At 31.1% G+C, this 22,491-nt stretch overlaps 1 protein-coding gene across 1 annotated transcript; it reads right to left on the reverse strand.

Annotated features, from left to right (window-relative positions):
• Nucleotides 1-15,196: 15,196 nt before the first annotated feature.
• Nucleotides 15,197-18,188, reverse strand: LOC144555029 (signal peptidase complex subunit 1-like). Its single transcript, XM_078303232.1, has 2 exons — nt 18,042-18,188; nt 15,197-15,683 (listed from the first exon to the last, which is right to left on the reverse strand). Exon 2 carries the CDS (start codon nt 15,681-15,683, stop codon nt 15,393-15,395), a length of 291 nt encoding a protein of 96 aa, XP_078159358.1. The 5' UTR covers nt 18,042-18,188; the 3' UTR covers nt 15,197-15,392.
• Between the last annotated feature and the right edge of the window lie 4,303 nt (nt 18,189-22,491).

Here is a 22,491-nt window from a genome sequence, read left to right on the forward strand (position 1 = left end):
AAGGTACCGCCAAGCGATTAAACAGAAATAATCGATTGATTAGTCAGAAAAATACGTGACGGTTTAATCGCCGCCAATGACCGATCGGTTGATTAATCGGCCTAAAATATCAATGATGTTAAGATCTACACAAGGTACAAACGAACACCGAATAATTACATGTAGAAACTTTTTTTTTTTAAATATCCACAAAATAGGTAATGGTAATTTATTTATTTTCCCTCACACGTTTAAGTTTAATTTTCTTTTGCAGATTTTATAGCTAAAAATGAAAGGTTAGAAATTTACGAATCAAATAATTAATGGGTGGGAAGGGAAGCTATGCAAATTATAATTTCTGTAAGGACGTTTCTGCAAAATAATTCTTCTTTTTGCCCTTAACTTACAATGATAGGTCAGAATGCAAAGGGTATGGATCTCCCATGCCATGGCATTAAAAATTAAAAAGATAATTGTTTGAATAATAATTTCAAGCACAGATGTCATCCAAGTGGCATGTTGCATTCTCAATTTTTTTATTTTTAGAAATTAAAAATATAATTTGTCTGTAATAAGATAGATTGTTAGGACCCACATATGAGGGCTCAAATGCCTCGTTATTTTACGTCTCAATTGTACCTAATATCTGCATTTTCGATTTTAAAGTTCAAATTAAATATGTGAACTGCTCAATATGATATTCACATTGAGATGAGAGATCAAATTTTATATTTTTTTGTGAAATTTTTACTATTTTTAAAGATAACTACAAAATCAATGTTTTTTCAGAAAATTGTGAATCATGATTTTGTACCTATCGTATAAAATAGTAAAAAGTTTTCAAAAAATATATAATTTGATCTCTAAGCACTTCTTAACGTCGATATCATGTTGAGCGGTTCAGATCTTTTGTTTGAACTTTGAAATCGAAGATAAAAATATTAGAGTACGATTGGAGCACGAAACAATAGAGCATTTGAGCCCTCCTCTTTTACAATTATAAAAGCTACACAATGTAAAAAAATAATGAGATTAACCATCAAAATAAAAATTAATGAGATCGAATTATTGATTCAGTTGTATTAGTCTCTTTTCAGTGTAGAGCTCGGATAGAAGATAGAAAGAAAGAAGATAAGTGAATATGCATATTTCATAGTCTCTATTAGCCGATTTTTTTATTTTTATCCAAAATTTAAATTAAATTTCAAAACTTAACCGGTTTGATTGTCATTTTCTAATTCTACCCAAACCGGTTAACGGTTAACCGGACCCTTTGAAATGGTTCGGTTAACCGTTAACCGGACCCAAACCATGGGTCCGGTTAACGATTAACCGGATTTCTTGGTTCGCTTAACCGTTAACCGAACCGAATTTTTTTTTTTTTTTTTTTTTTTTTTACTTTTTTTTTAAAACAGAAAATTTAAAAAAAAAAATTTCTATTGAAAATATACATGAAAATTCGTATTTAGATTTATCAAATTTACACCAAAATTTTTTGTAAATGAAATATGAAATTTAAAATTATAGAAAAATACACATACACATATACATATACATATACATAAATAATATACGGTTACCAATTTTTTTTTTTTTTTACTTTTTTTACTTTTTTTTAAAAACAGAAAATTTTAATATTTTTTATTTTTCTATTGAAAATATACATGAAAATATACATGAAATTTTTTTTTTAAAAAAAGTAAAAAAAAATAATGATGCAACATGGTCCTACGAAAAGGCGTGTAACTTTTGATCCGTCCGTCGATCGTGCTGAAATTTTGACAGGAGCTCCACAGCCCCAAATCCAAGCTAACTTCGTTTCGAGCCCGATCCGACCGTCGGATGGCTCAGATTCGCGATCCGAGTCTTCCTTTATGGAGTTTTGGACCGTTCTTTATAATTTTAGCGTTTTCAGGGTCTTTTATGTAATTTCTGTTCTTACGGTTGGTATTTAAACCGGTTTATATATATATAAACATGAATTTAAATTTTGATGTTTATTTATCAAACCGGTTTATAAATAAAAAAATCGGTCATACCTCTCTTCCAAATTCTAATAATTGTAGGCTACCATACGCTTATTTCAACATTATCAAAATCAAGTATTAAAATTTAAACTGTTAAACTCCTTTTACAAATCAACTGGTACTGTCTTTCACTGTCCGGTACGGTACAGTTTGCCAAAAACTAAAATTCAGAGCAGTCAATAAAACATTCATTTTTAATAAAATCTAACAATTGGAGAAAACCACTCAAGACCAATATTTGGTCATAAACATCAGACTATCTCTTCTGCAATAAGATAAAACCGTTTAAACTGAACCAAGCAATATACATAATTTTTTATTTTTTTTAAATGTTTGGTTTGGACTTGAGATGGGTTTAAAAAATTCAATCGGTTCGATCTTACCGGTTTTAAAATTTATAAACCAAATTGAACCGAACCGAACTATTAAATTGGTTTTAAAAAATAAACCGAACTGACCCATTTAATCAGAAAAAAATAAACTATTTAAACTGAAATCTCTCAATTCGATTTAGCTGATTAAACCGGACTCGATGAACACCCCTACTGGAGATAACCAATCAACGTATTTTTCTTAAAGTCACGGGTTTGTTATTTCTACAAATGCTTTTTATTGTCTTTTTACATGATGAGATGACTCATTTATCTAAAAATTTTCTGTTTTAAAAAAAGTAAAAAAAAAAAAAAAAAAAAAATTCGGTTCGGTTAACGGTTAAGCGAACCAAGAAATCCGGTTAATCGTTAACCGGACCCATGGTTTGGGTCCGGTTAACGGTAAACCGAACCATTTCAAAGGGTCCGGTTAACCGTTAACCGGAAATTTGGTCCGGTTAACGGTTAACCGGTTTGGGTAGAATTAGAAAATGACAATCAAACTGGTTAAGTTTTGAAATTTAATTTAAATTTTGGATAAAAATAAAAAAATCGGCTCTATTAGAATCGAATCAATAGTTTGGATTCAATCATTTTTATTTTTTTGTGACGAAAAAACACTACAACTTACAGTAATTAATGAATCTAAATCATTGATCTGGTCTCAAAAAATATCTCATGAAACCGGATCATTAGTTTGATCCATGTAATCGAAAAAAAAATACAATCCATCTTATTTTCCATAATTTGATTATTTATTTTCCAAAATAAATAAAAAATTGTTTCATTCTTCCGAAATCAAACAAATGGAATCTATTAATTGATTCTCTCTCTTTCTCTCTCTCTCTATGGACATGCCTTTCTTTTTTTGGACCAGATTCCAGACTGGGCGCCGCGCAATGTTGTCAGAGTGACAACCCAAATTAATTATTATTTTATTAAGAATGCACATAACATGGCATTTATGTACCAAATTTTGGGGCGGAATTCAAAAAGAAATTAATACTAAAAATTAAAAATGATTTCACTAACTTTTATTTTAGTTTATTTGTAATTTTCAAAATAAAATTACTTAGGATAGATCCCTTTGCAATTACTAAGGTAAAATAGTTTGAGGTTTTTAAATATTCATTGGCAAGGGTTGAAGTGTCTGTTTTGTTTGTCTTTGAGATCTGATCCATTCAAATTCCATAAGATAATTAAAAAAATCAATTTATATTTAAATCGTCTGATATTGCCTCTTTTTTTATTAGAATTATTAAATTCTATCCATTTTTTTCTTGATTCAGTATATAATAACAAACTTAAAAATAAAATTACTCAGGACAAAAAAATTGTTTGTGGTACTATGAATACGTACTTACAGACTGAATTTATATTTTTTTACTATTTTTTAGGATAAGTACAAAATCAATGCTTTTGAATGGTTCAGAATTTTCAGATCAAGTGATATTCTACCTATCTTAAAAAATAGTAAACAAATTCTAAAAAAATATAAAATTTGGCCTGCAAGTGCATATTCATATGGAAATCATATTGGACGATTCGGATCAACCGTTATAATTTTGAAAACAATAATATTAATATGTATTATGGATTGTGAAATGTCTGTTTTTATAATCTTTAAGATCTGACTTTCATATCCCACGAGATAATTTAAAAAATATATTTATATTTAATTGTCTTGTACCAACTTTTCAAACTGCCTTATTTTTATTAAAATTGTCAAATTTCAATCGGATCCGTTTTTATTTTCCTTGATTCTGAATGATTTATTCAGTTTTAATTTATTTTTTTAAAATTATCCCGTACGGCCTGTAGAGATCTCTTGTCCAATTAAAAGGGAAGTCACAGTCGTGAATGAATGATTGCCAACTAAAAATAATAATTAATTATGTTCTGATAACCGTTCCCAAGAAAAACGACCCCTAAATATCTCCCACACAACTTCCAACCATTTTTTCAACTCTCAATCATGCAAAATTTTCTAATAGAACGCAACATTTTTTTTTAATTGGAATAAATATTTAAACAGTTTCAACTGTCGTTTCATGTGTTTAACAACTATGAAACTAATACCATATGATTTGAACCTTCATAAACATTATTTGAGCTTTGAAAATGTATATTTAAACTTGTTTTAATTAAAATGAGGGGTTGAATACATACTTTCATGAACTGAAACAAAACCTTAAATAGTTATAGACATTTCTTTCAACTAAAATAGATACTATTTTATGATTCTTTTAATATATATATTTTTTTTCAGAAAGATAAATCAACATGTAGATATCTAGGAATGAAGTTCCACAAAGTAAAATGATAAGAAAAAAAAAATACTATTGTGATTAGTGTGTTGCTTTCATCATTTCCCTTTCCTCTCTATCTCTTCTCATGTTATTATCGCAATTATTGAATGTCTTTATTTTCTCATGCAAGACCATAATCAAAATTCAAAACCGCCTCTCTTATTTTTTGTATCCACATGATACTCATAATTCCTTCTCATACAACTAGATCGTCTTTATTTGACTTAGCTAAGTCACCTCCAACGATTGCAAATTGTTTTATCAAATGTATAGAAATTGAACTAAAACTTTTATTTTATGTGTATTAGTCCTCCCATAATAATACAAAAAATGTCAAGGGCTTAAATGTAAGATGGTCTGTGTTATTAGATTTTGGTGTTTTTTTTCTTAAAATATGATTTTTGTTTGGATCCTTCATACTACTAACTAATCCTTTTTATGACAATTCGCTTCACTGACTCTATTAATCGAGTGTGCATCGTCTGCATTAACTCGAAAGAGCATCTTTTGAGTTAATGCATCTTGAACATCTGATTTTAAATGAAACTAATTTAGTTACAACTTATAATTCAGAGAACTTTTCAAATATTTTAAAGCGATCGGACGGTCCAAATACATTAACTCAAAGATTCTTTTTTGAGTTAACGTAGAGGATACGAATTCCCATAAGAGAAATACAAAATTTAATCAAGGGTTATTATTTACTTAAGGTTTTAAATTTATTCCAATTTAAAGATTATTGATATAATTTTGAGATTATATAAGAGGATTTTATATTTTATTTTTATAATTGTACTTTTTTTTCTGTGTTTTGTGATACGCGTGTGGACATTAATAAAAGAAAGATAGGTTAGAATATTTTTATTTTACTTAAAAATGTAATAAAAATAATCTTCACTAAGGCATGAGATCCTACCAATCATAAGCAATAATATTTTATATGAAGGAATTACAACGTGATCCCTTTTTCCAAATATATAATTGAAGGGACATTAATTTAATTCTTAAACAAACAAGAGATAAGGAGGAAGCGGTGTGCATTTCTCATGCTTAGTTATCTAATTAGTATCCATTTTCTTTCTTTTAAATTTTACTGTGTGAACTGATGATCCAAGGGATCCACAGAAAATTTCGGCCACCAGCAGCAATTATAGGTGAATTTAGTTGGAACAAAAATAAAGTTAACCTAAAAATAATAATTTTTTTTAAGCTACCATTATTTGTTTATTTTATATGAATTAGTTCACTAATTATAATTTACTAAAGGTGTGTTTGAATGTTGCAATAGGAATAGTGAGAATAGCACTATTCTGAGATTAGCGCTAATTCATATTTTGGACGGATTAGCGAGAACAATGCTAACTCGAGAATAGCACTATTCTTTGTATAATCCAGACAAAGAATAGGGAAAAAAAATAGTGTGTTAATCTAGAACAACGCTATTATCTCCGCATCCAGAACAAAATGTTGAATTAGATCTATTCTCAATTTTGAAAATTAGTTCATTGTTTTCACTAATCCACCCCTTCATTCAAATGCGCTTGGTCAAAAGCTTGAGTATTGATAGGTCTAAATTAGATTAGAGCTAATAAAATTTATAGTTTGATATTTTAATCGGTCAAATTATAAGCACATAATCTTAATAGTATAATTAATGATGTACGTTGCTACAAAAATATGAACTATACACGACATATTATATACGGATGAGAGAAATTCAAATAAATAATGTGTAATGAAAAGAAGTGCCCGTGCAAAAATAAGCTCAACTATACAAAAACACGGTCATTTAAAATGTAATTGTGTACTAAAAGCATCTATATTTATACACGGTTGTATTATTTTATACACGTTTTTTTCTTAAAAATTCCCATGTATAATTTTATTCAGCTTTCAAACACTTTTTTTTAGTAGAAGTTGTGTACGATTTTGCTCAGTTTCCAAACTCATGTTATATATTAATAATTAATTTCTTATAGAGATTATATCTCTATCACCTCTTCACATCTCCATTTATGGAAGAAATTGTTTGTGCATGTTAGATAGGGAAAAAAATATCCAATCAAATGGTTGATCAATTCAAGGGTAATTATATACTTGAAGGTTTAAATTTTTTTTTTCCAATTTATTGATTCCTCCTATAATCTTGAGATCATATAAGAGGATTTTTTTTATTTTATTATTATGAATGTACTTTTTTGTGGTATTCCGTACAGACTTTGATAAAAGAAAGAGCGGTCAGAATATTTTTATTTTACTTGAAAATGTAGTCAATAGAGATTAGAGAATATAGAAATAGTCTTCATTGAGGCATCAAATCCTTCAAATCAAGAGGTTGATCAAAAGTTTGTACATCCCCTTGCTATAACGACATTACACCTCCCTCATGCAACACGATGCACCCAAATACCCAATAGTCAATGGGTCCATATCCTCTAAAGTAACCCAATCTTTTGATTTTGTATTGAGACTGTTCGATTTGAATCCGTCGCTCAAGAGTGAATTTTTTTTTATAAACCATCATTAAAGAAAAAAAATCAGAAATCAAATTGATTGCTTAAGCTTTTAAAAAAAAAACATTTCCGGTACTCACATTTTAATTACAAATTCGAATTTCGGTATCTACTTTTTTTCTCTCCTAATCCTTCCAATCTAGAGGTGAAAACGAGGAGATATTGAGCGAATAGTGTTAAAATTATATTTATATTTTTTTTTTTGAAAGATCAGATATTTATTAAAATAATATAAAAAAGAGTAGAACTAGGGTGCTCTTAAGCTCACCAAAATGTTTGGTGAGCTTAACTCCAAAACTCATCAAATCGATTTCAAATGACGAATCCGAACCGTTGGAACCTGCCTATCTTACGTGTGATGCGTCTACATGTGAAATTTTTAAACATTTGAATTAGTTTAGTATAAAGTTAATCGGTCAAAATTAAAAGGTTAATAAATTAATTTTAGTGTATTCATTTTTTGAATGTTTTTTGACCGCTTGACTAGGGCTGGCAAAAAAATTCGTAGTTCGTGATTCGATTCGGGTTTGATTCGAGTTTAATTTGATTCGAAATGGGTTCGAATTAAAATGAACCAAACCAGGTTCAGTTCGAAATTAATTCAAACCAAACTCAAACCTAGGTACAATTACTTGTTTTACTGCATATTTCACTTCATTAGATGGTCTAATCAAGGGTTTGATCGAGTGAGCACTCGAGGTACGATTACTTGTTTTACTGCATATTTCAGTTCTTGTACTTAATCCTCTTTTTACGATTATTTGTTGTGATGTATTTTTTCATAAACAATTTTTCAACTTAAAAACACTCATTTCATATCGGTAAAAGGAAGCCATGTGAATTTTGTCCCGTGAGAAAAAATAATGTATAAACTATCGGTATAACTAGGGCTCCTAAAAAATAATTTAGTTCGTGATTCGATTCAAAAAATGTGTAGTTCGCAATTAATTTGATTCGAAACGAATCAAACCAGGTTCGGTTAGAATCTTATTCAAACCAAACTCAAACCTAGGGTAAGTTCGATTCGGTTTGATTCGTTGCCACCCCTAGGCTTGACTTTATACTAAATTAATTCAAATGTTAAAATTTTCACATGTAGACTCATCACTAGTAAGGTAAGCGGGTTTCAACGGTTCAGATTCGTCATTTGAAACGAATTTGATGAATTTTGGAGTTAAGCTCACCAAACACTTTGGTGAGCTTAAGAACACCCTAGTTCTTACTAAAGGTCATAATATTTATCTAATTATAATGGTGAATAACATAATTTTTTTTAATATCTATTAAAATATATTATATATCTACTATTCAGATACATATAATTACATATAATTGAAACGTAAAATCATATGAGTATCTATATCTATATAGATATTCAAATATTAATACTCACATCTGATTTTTCAAATACAGATCAAATATTATCCATACCATTTTCATCCCTATCCCAACCGGCTACAAAAAATCAAATTAAATAAACCGAACTTGATTTTCCACATGAGCCTTTGGATTCCGAACTTCACTTTTTATCCCCACTCTCTCTCTTCTCCACCGAATTTCAAATTCGCAATACAATTTTAATTTATCTCCCTTTGAAAATCTTGATTTACACACATGTCATTTTAAGCAATTCTCATTCACAAATCCCTGTGAATGGGACCCACTTAAACAATCAATACACGTGAATGATTTTCACTTGAGAAAAAAACTGTTTTAAATGATTCTTTCATAATCTTCTTTTGTTCAAAAAAGAAAAGAAAAGAAAAGAAAAGGTGAAAGCAATTTAATGTTGGATTGGTGAAAAGGTTTGGTCATTATGAAAATGACCAACCTTATTGAAACACACAAGCATTGTCAATATAAAATATAATTTGATCATTCCTGTAGTGTGCACAGGTATTAAAAAACTATTGAAGCTTTGATTAAACAAAGTAAAAATGAAATTTGTTCTTTTGAGTAATTAAAAATGGTGAATAAATCTTCTGAACATCTTTTCAGTGATTGTTAAATTTGAGGAATTATTAATATGATAATCATTATTATTAGGGCCGCTAAAAAAGCCCATAGTTCGTGATTCGGTTGACTTTGATTCAAAAAAAAAAAATCATAATTAACTCGTTCGATTGAAATTCGTTTTGAAACAAATCAAACCAGTTCGGTTCGAATATTATTCAAATTCAAACTGGGTATAGTTTGTTTGAAATTTGTTCGCGAATTATTTAGGTTCAAATCTCAAATTAACATGTACCGTTCAAATTAGAGCAATGCCAGTGGCTCAGTGCAAAATCAAGGTTTGATTTCAAATAGGTACAAATAGGTACCTGATATCTATTGCAATGATTAATTTAAATTATCCAGTTTTCAAAACATAAATAAGAGCAGTAGGGATGCTAAAAAAAAACGTAGTTCGTAATTCGATTGATTTCAATTAAAAAAATATGCAATTAACTCGTTCGATTATAAGTTCTTTCTAAAACAAATCAGACCAATTCAGTTCGAATCTCATTCCAACTTAAACTCAAACTAGAATAAGTCTGATTTGGTTTGATTCGTTTGGAGCCCTAAGATTCACTATGAACTTGGTTTTTAAAAAAAAAGGGAAGAGGGGGAAATGGAGAGGATATGTGTTTTTTATAAACAGCCTTTGGAGAAAGGGAAGAGGCATTTTATCCAAAATTCCAATTCCAATTCCAATCAGTAGTAGCAGCTGGCCGTCGATCACAGCACGTTGTTGTTATCAAATCCACAAGACTACTGAATCACGTGAGGTTGCTGGCTTGCTAGTTGCTGCTTCCGATCTATATATAATATTAATAAATGTCCCCACTCTGTCTGTCTGCCTCTAATTAGGAATTTAGGATGCTCTTTGCGAACGGGATATACGGACAAAATAGTAAAAATAATGAACTGATTTATATACTGACAAAATAAGAAGAAAAGTACAAAAATCAGAAAGGCATAATATAATAAAAATAGAGTCTGTCTATAACTATAAGATATGGAAGGCATTTCGGTTCAAGTGTTACCGTTTTTAAAGTATATCGAATGGATTTTAAATGATAAATATAAATAGTTAAAAATAAATATTATTTTACGAGTAATACATTTGTATACAAAATTTATAAATTTTTGATAGTATTCAATAAGTCAACTGGTCATAAAAAATATTTTAATTAATTTTAATGTACTTATTTTTCATTTTTTTTATTGTTTGACTTGATACTAATTAGCTTTAAAAGCCGATGGCACTTGAACTGAAAATCAGCAATATTGTAAAAACCGGACTCATAAATATAAATACATTTGCCAACTTTATTGGACGAGTAAGAAATTTCATCAATTTTATTATTTGAGTTAAATACATTTTTAAGTTAATTTATTTTATTTTCAAACGACAAAATTTTACATACTGACAAAACTCAGAAGTACCATTAGAACAGGTTGAACATATCTCAGCAAATATACATAAGAAACATAAATATACATCAGTAAAAAAAAATATATAATTTAGTTCATATCTCAGCAAATATACATAAGAAACACAAATATTCCATATTACGAAGCAGATAAAACACAGGATGTGATTAATAACTACAACAGAAGCAAAAGAAGATTTAGAGATATATTTAGTAAATTTCAGTAGAGACTAATTAAGTAATTCAGGAATAAGAACCAGTATTTAGTTTAGTGGCAAAGACACATAGCTCATGTGAAAGGTTTTGGATACGAAACTCACAGAACGGAGAAATCCTCTGTAATATAAACATGAATTTAAAAGAAGCTAGTAGGTCAGACCTCCACCTTTCATTTCAAAAAAAATAATCCTTAGAAGTATGACAATAGGGCTGGCAAAAATAACTTAAAGAGTTTGTGGCTCGTTCAAAATTGACTCAGAAAATATAATTAGCTCGCTCAATTATGATTCAGCTCGTAATTGATTCGGTTAAAGTCAGACTCGACTCAACTCGATCTGACATCAACCGAATTCAAACTTTACTTTACTTGACTAAGCTCAGCTCAGTTCGCTTATAACCCTACACGACAACATATCATATAAAACAAAACATGAATGAAATATGCTGTGATTCAAACTCTCTGCTATTCTCTCTGTATCTTTCCTCTTTGAAGAGAAATAGAGAGAAAAAAGTATTAGCAGAATCATGTTATTTTGCTGAGAATAATAGCATATTTTGATCCCATAAAATATAGTGGGTATATACATATCATACTTTCTATTTTTAACTAGGTTATTTAATAGTTTATTATTATTATTATTAGTTTATCAGAAATATCATTTTGAGAGGATGACTCTCCTACATAAAAATAGAGAGACGGGAAGATGTAGCTTAGAGAAAGGAGAGGTAGCATAATTGGCTAGGAAACGAGTTTCAAAATTGTTAGTTATCTAAAAGTCAAGAGTTCGATTCCCTCTCTCTGCAAAGATTTAAAAAAAAAAGAAGATGTAGCTTAACCGGTGTAGCAGATCACTTCATAAATGACAATAATATTCTTTTGGAATAATGCTTCTCAAACCTTTGAATTATGACAAGTTGCCTCCTGAACATTTAATTTTGACAATTATTTCTCTCAACTATGCAGTCAATTAAATAGATCTTCTCCCCGGTAATTAATTTACTATTTAATGCTCGATTTTAGAATGATCGGATTATCCTTAGTAGTTTTAATAAAAATATTTTAAAATTATGATTCATGACTTTTTAATTTATAAAAAGTTAGTATTCTTTTTTAAATGTAGATACTTGATTACTATTCATAATACATGAGATATTTACTATTTTTTATTTCTGTGTTGGTATGCTTTATTTTATTTTTGATAGAAAATAGTTCCTAGTGTTTTTTTTTTGTTTATGCATAAAATAGAAAAATATTACGAAATAATAAATTATTATTAATTTCAAATTGATATTAAAAATCCTGAAAGTATTAGAATTGGTGAAATTATTTAAACAAGTACATATTATGGTCAAAATTAAAAAATCAGATATTAATTTTTTACGAGCCAAAAAATTGGAGGCCTCTCATGAAATTATTCCTATTATTTTTTTAATAACATTTTGTTCTTTTGAATAAACAAGTGGCATAACTTGTCATATTGAGTGATAATATTATTAATTTTCTAGCCAGTTAATTTTATACAGATAGCAAATAAAATAGTTTATTTAACATAAAGCACATGGCAACATGACAATGAAGGGTTTGACAATGAACTATTTGTGGGGCATTGAGAACATCCAATAAATCTGTAGAATAAATTCACAACTGGACATAAGCCACAAAATAGCAGATTGCTGTCGCGTGCAACGATCATTAATGTCATTAAAACCACTAATTTTTCTATGACAAAAAGCTTAAAAGAAAAAAAAAATGAAGAAAAAAACGAATGTATTTTTTGACAATCTTAGCAGAGGTTGTGAAGTTGTGAGGGAAAATCGAACTTTTGATATTTAAATAATCAACAGTTTTAGGATTTTTTTTTCTATCCAACTGTGCTACCCTCCCCTTTCTCAAGAAAAGAAGCAATAAAATATAAGATAGACATATTTCTTAAAAATGCTATAAATTTTTTATATTTTTCAATAAAGATTTAAAATGGTTATTTAATACATTTTAAATGAATTTTAATATAAAAGACAATAAAATAGATAAATTTGTGAGTTTTTGAAGTTAAGAGGAACTACGTGATTTTGAAGTTTAAGGGGAAACTACGTAATTTTGAAGTTTTTGATGTGTATATGTGAAATCCCCCCCCCCCCCCCAAAAAAAAAAAAAAAAAAAAAAAAGGGGTAAAAGTTTGTCAGTTTTGACGTTTTAATTATGTTTTGAGTTTATATTTCAATAGTTGAATTTTTTGTGTTAAATCTGTGATTTATATAGCTTTTTTTTATTATGTGCATAAAAAACAGAGGTGTTGTGATATTATTTTGGTTAACATCAGAGAGTACGCAAACATTCAATGATAGAATAATTTTTCAATGTTGAATATTTAAGTTCTCGATTTCCATCAAACAAAAACTAAATACTGTAGTTTATATGCACACGCAAAAAGAATAATATGGATAATATCTAGTTGATTATTCTATTATTTGAATTTTATTTTCTATTAAACATTTACAAAACGAAAATATGACGAAGATATGAAAATACAATAATGATATTTTATTCCTCAAATAAGAAAGTTGATAAGATGCAATTCACACATAAAATAGTTGATAAGTGCATGTGCATCCTAGCGGCTTTAAATAGGCTCTCAATTTCGACCGAATAAAACGAAATTCACCCAATTGGCGCATAATTTATATTTTCAAGGAGGAACCTGGGCCCTACCAAAACTAATATGACCATTATTTCTTCTCAAAATGGAAGCTGTTATGTTATCCGTATCTTTTTCAGAATTCTAAAGTCAATCCAAACCGTTTAATATAATGTCCATATGAATATATACTTGTAGACTGATTATATATATTTTTGGAATATTTTTTACTATTTTTTTAAGATAGCAGTGATTTTCCATCTATCTTAAAAAATAGTAAAAAAATTATAAAATTTGATCCCCAGACATATTCATACGGGCATCATATTGAATGGTTCGAAACGACAGTTAGAATTAAAAAAAAAAATTATTAATATGTATTACAGACCAATCTGTACTGTGCATATTACATAGAAACACTCTATACAATTTACTAAAAGCGAATGTAAAATTTCATACGAAAACCAAATGCTACAAAGGACCACGCAATTAGCAGATCAGCATGACCATATGCGTTAGGTTGAGACGTATTACTTAATCCAAGCTAAAAAATGCAAAATATTCTAGAACAGGTACCTATTAGCGCCTAAGAAAAATAAGCTCTTGGACCACCTGTTGCCACGGTATTTTCAACTTTCCATGTTACTCAAAAAAAAAAAAAAAAAAAAAAAAAATTAAACTTCGGTACAAAGATTATAAAACGACAATCATGTTATATCTAAACACGAAAGAATCGTCACGGTTAGACTAGGGATCAAACTAGAATACGAGCTTTCACAATCCATCTTCCCTTTTTTTTTTTTGGTTATGTGTATCCAAGTTAGCTACACAGATTCCCTTTTATGTGGATAAGATCACAGTTTCTCTTTATAGGTAGAATAACTTAGTCAGCCAATTATTTAAAAACTACAAATCCGGGAACATCATAAAACATGTGATCACATGTATGGAGCAACTAATGAAATTGTTTGTGAAGATTAAATTACATAAATGAGACTACAACATTATATTACCAAATTGAACCTTTACTAGTTTGTCAGATGGAACTTTCTAGGAGGAAACGGAGAATTTTAATCAAAATAGTAAGTTAACAACATCAACATTCAACCAGTGTTGAAATATGCAGGACCAAAACATGTCACAAGAAATAGTGTACAGGATGAAAACATGTTCAAAATGAATGAAGTCGATAGATTACGGATGCCATTTACTATCTGAGTTGGTTTTAGAGCACAAATCTATGCTGAACAACACAAGAAACATGTTAGAAGAATAAAGTAGGGAATATTCATATTACAGTACAACTACACGTGTGTGTGGGTTGGGGGGTTACTTGTATGGAGCATCATCTAATTTGCCCTTTCCACACTTTTATCAGATGAAGTTAGGCTTATTTGAACTAAATAAGGATATAACATATAAAAGTGAGAAAAAAGGGCTGGTTATGTTATGCCCTGAAACATGGGCTTCTTTGCATGTTCTTTACCAGGCCCAGTGTTGTAAATAACGGTATGTGGTTGTTGGACGGAAAAGGTACCACCAAATGATTAATCAGGAATAATTGAAAATAATTGGTAATATTCAGAAATAATTGTCCGATTAGTCGGAAAAATCAATGACAGTTTCGTCACTGCCAACGACTAATTGGCCAATTAATCGGCCTAAACGGATGTTTTTTACAGCACTGACCAGGCCTAACCTTTAAAAAAAGACCTAAACATCAAACCAGGATAAGTATCCTTCCATCATGAAAGCATTCACAAATCCAAATCATACTAGCACGAAAGCGCAATTATTAATCCTCTAATTCTAGAACTATTGAATACTTACGAGAATAAAGCAACATCCAGCAAAAATCCAGTCATCCAAAATCAGAAACAAACAAAAGACCAAACTGCCCTTCTGACACTGCTCTCAGAAGCCTACTTGTTCTTGGAAGACTTCCTCTTGGAGCTGGAAGTGGTGTTCGTGCTAACTTGTGGCTTGGGATGCTTCTCAGCCTCACTAGGGTCAAGCCACTTGAGGGGCTGGCGGTTGAAAAACGGCCAGTTCGGCACAGTTACCAAAGCAGTGAGAACAACCCCACCGGCGTAAATCAGCATCATGAGGCGGAAGTCACGCATAAAATAACCAATGGCAAATGCGGCCACAGCCGAGGCCACCAAAAAGATTTGCATCAGCATTTCTGCATGCTTCTGCCCTTGCCAATCCATCTGGAAAAGAAAAAAGAATAAACACTTGGGAGTTTATTTACCTAAGAATTGCTAAAAGTCAGTAAATCTTTTAGGAATTCAATTTTTAATATCATCCCTGAAAAATCTAGAATACTAGAATACTAAGGATTAGGGGTGAGAAAATTGCTCATAGATCGTGACTCGCTCACTAAAAACTTAACAACTCGCTAATAACTCACTCGTTAACTTAATGAACCGAGCATGAGCATACCCCAACTCGCTCGCTAAGAACTGAGTTACATGAAATCATGCCACATCCAATCCAAGTAGTTCCCACTTCTTCTTATTGTTAATTATATATTGTTTAAGCAGGATCTGATTATAACAATTTGTTTATGTATCTGTTATTCTTTGAAGAGGATTTGATTATGACAATTTGCTTTTTTTTTTTTATCTGGTGCAATTATTCATTAATTATGTAGAAAGCTGCAACATTAAGAGTTAAGACACACGGTCTCAAATAATGCATATAGTCACACGGTTTAAGTCACACGGTCGCAAATAATGCATATAGTCACACGGTCACAAATAATGCATATACCCATAAGACTCTGTTGTCAACTCGAGCACGAGTCAACATTAAGACATGTTGTTTGATTTCTTAACGAGTCGCTTAATGAGCACGAGTCCGCTCGAGCATTTAACAAGTTGAGCACGAGCACAGTTTCCAGCTCGGTACTGTTCCTCGCTCGCTAACTTAATGAACCAAGCACGAGCATACCCTAACTCGCTCGAACTCAGATCATTAACAGCCCTACTAAGGTTGAAGAAGTAATGTCAGTGCTGAAAAAGATCCGGAATATAGGATACATACTAATAGAATCAAGATACATACTAATAAAATTAAGACTAACTTAACCTGAAGTTTGAAACTTTGAACCAAACAAAAGTTTCCTTAATAGAAACTTGATCCCAATTAATTTAAATATCACCTTATATTCTGGGTTAAAAAATGTATCAATGAACTGTAGAAAACTCGATCCTTCAACTAAATAAGACCTGGATGTTCTATACACAAGAACTCTAAAGTAATGTATTTTTTCACTTAAACAACAATTAAAAAGTATACAAGTCTTAGATGAGAGGTTAACAACAAATTGAAAATGTGATAGAAAGGCGAACAGTTTTATCTAACAGTTGTGATCAGTAAGAACTACTGAAACAATACGTACTCCAATTGCAAAATGATACATATTTTAAGGAAGAGGAAGAACTACATATGCATGATAACCTAAATTCCAAGAAATGAAGCTAATACTTGGTTCAGTTGTTTTCTTAGCGAATGTTTCTGGTCTTAAATCTCTAAAGTCAGATTATTCCAATAGTCATTGGAGGATGGGTCTTTTTTTTTTTTTTTCCATTTTCCGTTTTAGGGATCAGTGAAGATAGAACAGATATGTACACACAGAGAAGAATTACAGAGATCAGATTACTCTTCTTAGTTCATCACTTCCTTCAATATTCTGATGTATATTACAATGCTCAATGAGGTGCTTGCAGCTATTCAAAATTTTCTCACTACATGTCACAAATTGACTGAAGCATTTTTTTTTTCATATTGCTAAAAAATATAAACCTGTTACCTTAAAAAATCATCCAGTCTGCATTCTACTATCTCCGTATAGGACACTAAGTGCATTTTAAGAGACAACTTGTTTATCTTAAATAATAAAAATAAAATTAATATGAGCTGTAAGAGCCAACAGTGAAATAATCAGAGGTCAGATCCAATTTTCTGCACACTATAGCTGGTTCTAATTGTCGTAAAACCTAAATCAACATACGGAACGGAAAATCTAACCAGCAATAGCATTTTCCATTTCTGCTCATCTATCAAATTCAAACATGAAAGCCCAATAAAAAAATTATCAATTTTGATCAGAAAGACGAACCATGTTGATAGATTTGAAATATCGTTACCATCTGAGTTCATCTAGCAGACACGAAACACAAAATGCAAGAGAGGACAGAACAAATACAAATCAATTACCTTAAAAAAATTATCTTGAATAGTAAAAATAAAATAATATTAGCTTATAAGAGCCACCGGTAAAATAATCAGAGGTAAAATCTCATTTTCTACACACTGTAGCTGGTTCTAGTTGTCGTAAAACCTAGATCAACATACCAGCAATAACATTCTCAGTTTCTGCTCATCTCATAATTCATACATCAAAATCCGATAAGAAAAACGATCAATTTCGATCAAAAGAACGAACCGTGTTGATAGATTTGAGATACCGTTACCATCTGAATCGATCTGGACAGACACGAAATAGGAAGTAAAGACAGATTCGCGAAACGCAAAATGCAAGAGAGGACAGAACAATCCAGTACCTTTTCGCGATGAGACCTTCGATTTGAGATGTGAGAAGAGGTAGAGACTAGAAAGTAGAGAGAGCAGAGCAGGTCTATGGGAAAAAATTTCAGCAATTAACACCGTTTTTTCATCAATTCCTTATTCCTACCTAGGGTTGTATAAAATCAAGAGTCAAGACGAAGCCGATTTTTTTAAAAATACCCCAAAAAATAATTATTTTATTAATAATAACCAGATTTTAGATGAAATTTTAAAAAAATATCCAGGCCGCAGATTTTTTCTGCGCTTCGGAATTTTTATTCCGGGCCGCAGAAAAAATTTGCGCCCCGAAATTTTTTTTTTTTTTTTTTTTTTGGAATTTTTTATATATGTGTGTATGTATATGTATGTGTATGTATGTGTATGTGTATGTATGTGTATGTGTATATGTATATGTATGTATATGTATATGTATATGTATATGTATATGTATATAATATTTATGTTTATGTATATGTATATGTATATGTAGATGTATATGTGTATGTATATGTATATGTATATAATATTTATGTTTATGTATATGTATACAAATATATGTAGATATAAATATACAAATATATGTATATATAAATAGAGTACGGCTAACGCGCTTCCTCTAGCATATGGGCCGAAATGCTTCCGGTGAAAATTTGAAATTTCAAAATCCAAAAAGTCGATCTGAACCGTTCATCTTCTTCTCCATATTAATATCTGCTTGGAGACCAAATTTTACATTTTTCTGAAATTTTTTACTATTTATTAAGCTATTTTGAAAATTGCTGATCCAACGGTAGCTTCTGATTTTTACTGTTTGGTAAGCCACCGTTGGATCAGCAATTTTCAAAGTGGCTTAATAAATAGTAAAAAATTTCAGAAAAATGTAAAATTTGGTCTCCAAGTAGATATTAATATGGAGAAGAAGATGAACGGTTCAGATCGACTTTTTGGATTTTGAAATTTCAAATTTTCACCGGAAGCATTTCGGCCCATATGCTAGAGGAAGCGCGTTAGCCGTACTCTATATAAATATACATATATATGTATAGAGCTAGGCTACGGTGAGTTGCGAAGTAAAGCGACTATTTTACTTTATGCTCATATTTTGCGATTTTAAAGTTCAAAACGTCGATCCGAACCGTTCAACTTGTTCTTCATATTGAAATGTGCTTGGAGACCAAATTTTACATTTTTTGGAATTTTTTTACTATTTATTAAGAAATTTTGAAAGTCGCTGATCTGATGGTCCAGAAAATTTTACTGTTTTTTACTGTTCACAGCAAAACAGCAATTTTTAAAAATACTTAATAAATAGTAAAAAAATTCCAAAAAATGTAAAATTTGGTCTCCAAGCACATTTCAATATGGATTAAACATCTAACGGTTCGGATCGGTCGTTTGGACTTTCAAAATAAAAATACGGCGTGAAGTAGAAACGTGTTTTACTTCGCAACTCACCGTAGCCCATCTCTATATGTATATAATATTTATGTATATGTATATAATATTTTATGTTTATGTATATGTATATGTAGATGTATATGTATCTGTGTATGTGTATGTATATGTATATGTATATGTATATGTATATGTATATGTATATGTATATAGAGTTAGGCTGGGATGCTATGGATAGCATAGAGGCCTCTATGCTACGGCTCAATATTCGAGTTTTCAAAATCCAAACGGTCGATCCGAACCGTTCATCTTATTCTCCATATTAATATCTGCTTGGAGACCAAATTTTACATTTTTCTAAATTTTTTTACTATTTATTAAGTATTTTACAAAATTGTTGATCCAACGGTGGCTGCACAAAACAGTAAAACCGTTGGATTAGCGATTTTCAAAGTGGCTTAATAAATATTAAAAAGTTTCAGAAAATTATAAAATTTGGTCTCCAAGCAGATATTAATATGGAGAATAAGATGAACGGTTCAGATCGACCGTTTGGATTATGAAAACTCGAATATTGAGCCGTAGCATAGAGGCCACTATGCTATCCATAGCACCCCAGCCTAACTCATGTATATAATATATATGTGTATATAATATATTTATATATGTGTATACATATACATACACATAAATATTATATACATATACATATACATATACATATACATATCCTCCCTACTAAATAGCACGTTGAAATTTTTAGAATCCAAAGCTCTATTCACCCAAACAAAATCTGAGCCGTTCATTAAGTAGATCTCAGCCACATATCATAACTATATTTCAATCTCAGCCTTTAATCAAAATTTTTGATTTTATGTAACTGTTTCATGTTGTCAAAAGTAAAGAAGTCTAAATTTAGTTACCTTGTACTCGCCGCATGAAAAGCCACGCACTCAAATTTGTATTGTTTGATCACAAACGACGCGCTTTTCCTGACGCGTGATCCCTTTTTCTTCTTCCTCTGTCGCTCCTTTTCTCCCTCCTCCCATTGTCGCTTGCTCGCTCAAACAAAAAAAAAAAAAACTAAACCTGTCGGTCTCCATCTCTCTCTCTCCGATAAACAACTCAACATTTGAGGCTGGGTCCGTGCCTTTTGAAACCCTGCCTTGTTCTTTTGGCGCGATGGAGAGGATCTTGTGTGTGCGGTTGCGTTTTTCTCCGCCTATCCACCTGCTCCCGTCTCCTCACCCGCGTGGGTGAACCCCTGACAGCACGGTTGTCAGAGAGTCGCTCCCCTACCCATCCTTGCTGCCTTGTGCTTTCCCGGGTACTATAAGCCCCCCTCTATGTCTCTCTTTGCTGGGTTGTCTTTCCTTTCACTCATGTGTTGAGATTTTTGCCTTGCTCTCTCTATTTCGCCCTTTTTCCTTTGATTCCTTCAGAATCCGAAAACCCTAGAAATTTGGGGGTTTTCTTTGTTGCTTGTGAGTGTAATCTGGTGCTTGGAGACGCTTAATCTGGTGGTGGTTGATTCAATCTTGACGACCGTGAAGCGAGACCCAACCTCGAGACTCGGTCGTTTTTCGGGTGCCATTGCTGTTGTGAACTCCTCTCTCGGGTAATTCTTGATCTCCTCTTGATTGTTGAAATCTTGTGTTGTGCCTTGTGATGGCCATGGAGCCGAGCTCCCTCTTGATCAAATTGATTTTTCAATGATCGCGGGTGGTTTGAATTTTCTGAAATTGGGGGCCGACCACCCCCCCCCCCCCCCACCCCCCCCCCACTCTCTGACTTGTGCCTTGCGAGTTCCTTGTTGAGTAATCAGGACTTGGATTTCTAAATCGTGTCTAGTTGTTGATTTTCCTGAGCGATTGATCGATCATTTCCAAGCCAGTGGGGCCTGTCAGGCCCATACCAAGGACTGTGAATGAATTTATTTACATGTGAAACGAGCTAATTAAACATATTTTTATGAATTAATAAAACTTCTTATGATCTCAGTAGCATACAAACATAACTGAGGCCTCCAAAATGATATTATGCAGTATGGTACCAGTAACTGATGTCTCCTGATTGATATGCCTCACGGGCAAGTACCAACTGCCAGGCCAGTAAGGAAATACTATATCATTTAGATAGGTTATGCTATAAATTTGAAAGTCATCTAGCATTTATCAAATGACTCAAAAAATATTCAATGTTTTAGGAACTTTCTTTTGTTAGAGACAAATGGGGTCAACGGTCAAGTCTCATAATTTTAAATATCATAAGGAATATCTCAGTTTGGTTTTGAAATTTTAATTTTTTAACAAATGACTAAATGATTGTTAATTTTTAAAAGTACTTCAAGTATGTCAATTTCCTTTTTCCTTTTTTTTCTTCTTCATTTATGTGATCTCGTTCCCATAGCATTTTTTAATAAGCTTTTATACTACCAAGAATTAGATTCCTTTCTTTTAGTGAATAAATAAAACCATGTTAGCTATTGACATCATGTGAAAATGGCTGGAATTTGAATCCAGGACAGTTGTTTTTTTCTTAATTTACAATTTTATCATCATTTGCTGAAATGTTTTTTTAAGTACTTTGTTTAGATCAATTATTTCAGAGATTGTATGAACACTTTTGCAATCTGTTCCATTTTAAAATGCTTAACAAATAAATAAGGGACATAAGAAAGAAAATTCTTAAAAGAGAAATGACTGTTGAAAACAAAAGATCTGTACCAAGCATGAACCCGAACTCAATGCCCTTCCTACCTGATCAGGGCTTTACGGAGTGCGCCGCGAGGATGTCATGCTTTGGCAGTGGACCCCACATGGCTGTGTCTGGACAGCTCTCGCGTGTGTCAAGCAGCCAGTCTCTCATGGATGCAGTGGACCCCTTTTTTCATATATGTGAGATGACTTCTTAGTTAAAAAAAGAAGCATTCTGATTTTGTTTTAGTCAATATCTTTCATGTTATTTATAGGTGAACCAGTGCAATCTGGTATGGTGTGAAATGGTGTTAAATCCTTTATTTTGAGTGATTCATTGATTTCAATGGATATG

This window comes from Carex rostrata, chromosome 1, assembly GCF_964058835.1.
Source record: "Carex rostrata chromosome 1, lpCarRost1.2, whole genome shotgun sequence".
Classification (NCBI taxonomy): domain Eukaryota; kingdom Viridiplantae; phylum Streptophyta; class Magnoliopsida; order Poales; family Cyperaceae; genus Carex; species Carex rostrata.

What these genes read in the sequence shown, in the direction of transcription:
- LOC144555029 (XM_078303232.1), bottom strand. Translation starts at nt 15,683, where the DNA reads ATGGATTGGCAAGGGCAGAAGCATGCAGAAATGCTGATGCAAATCTTT.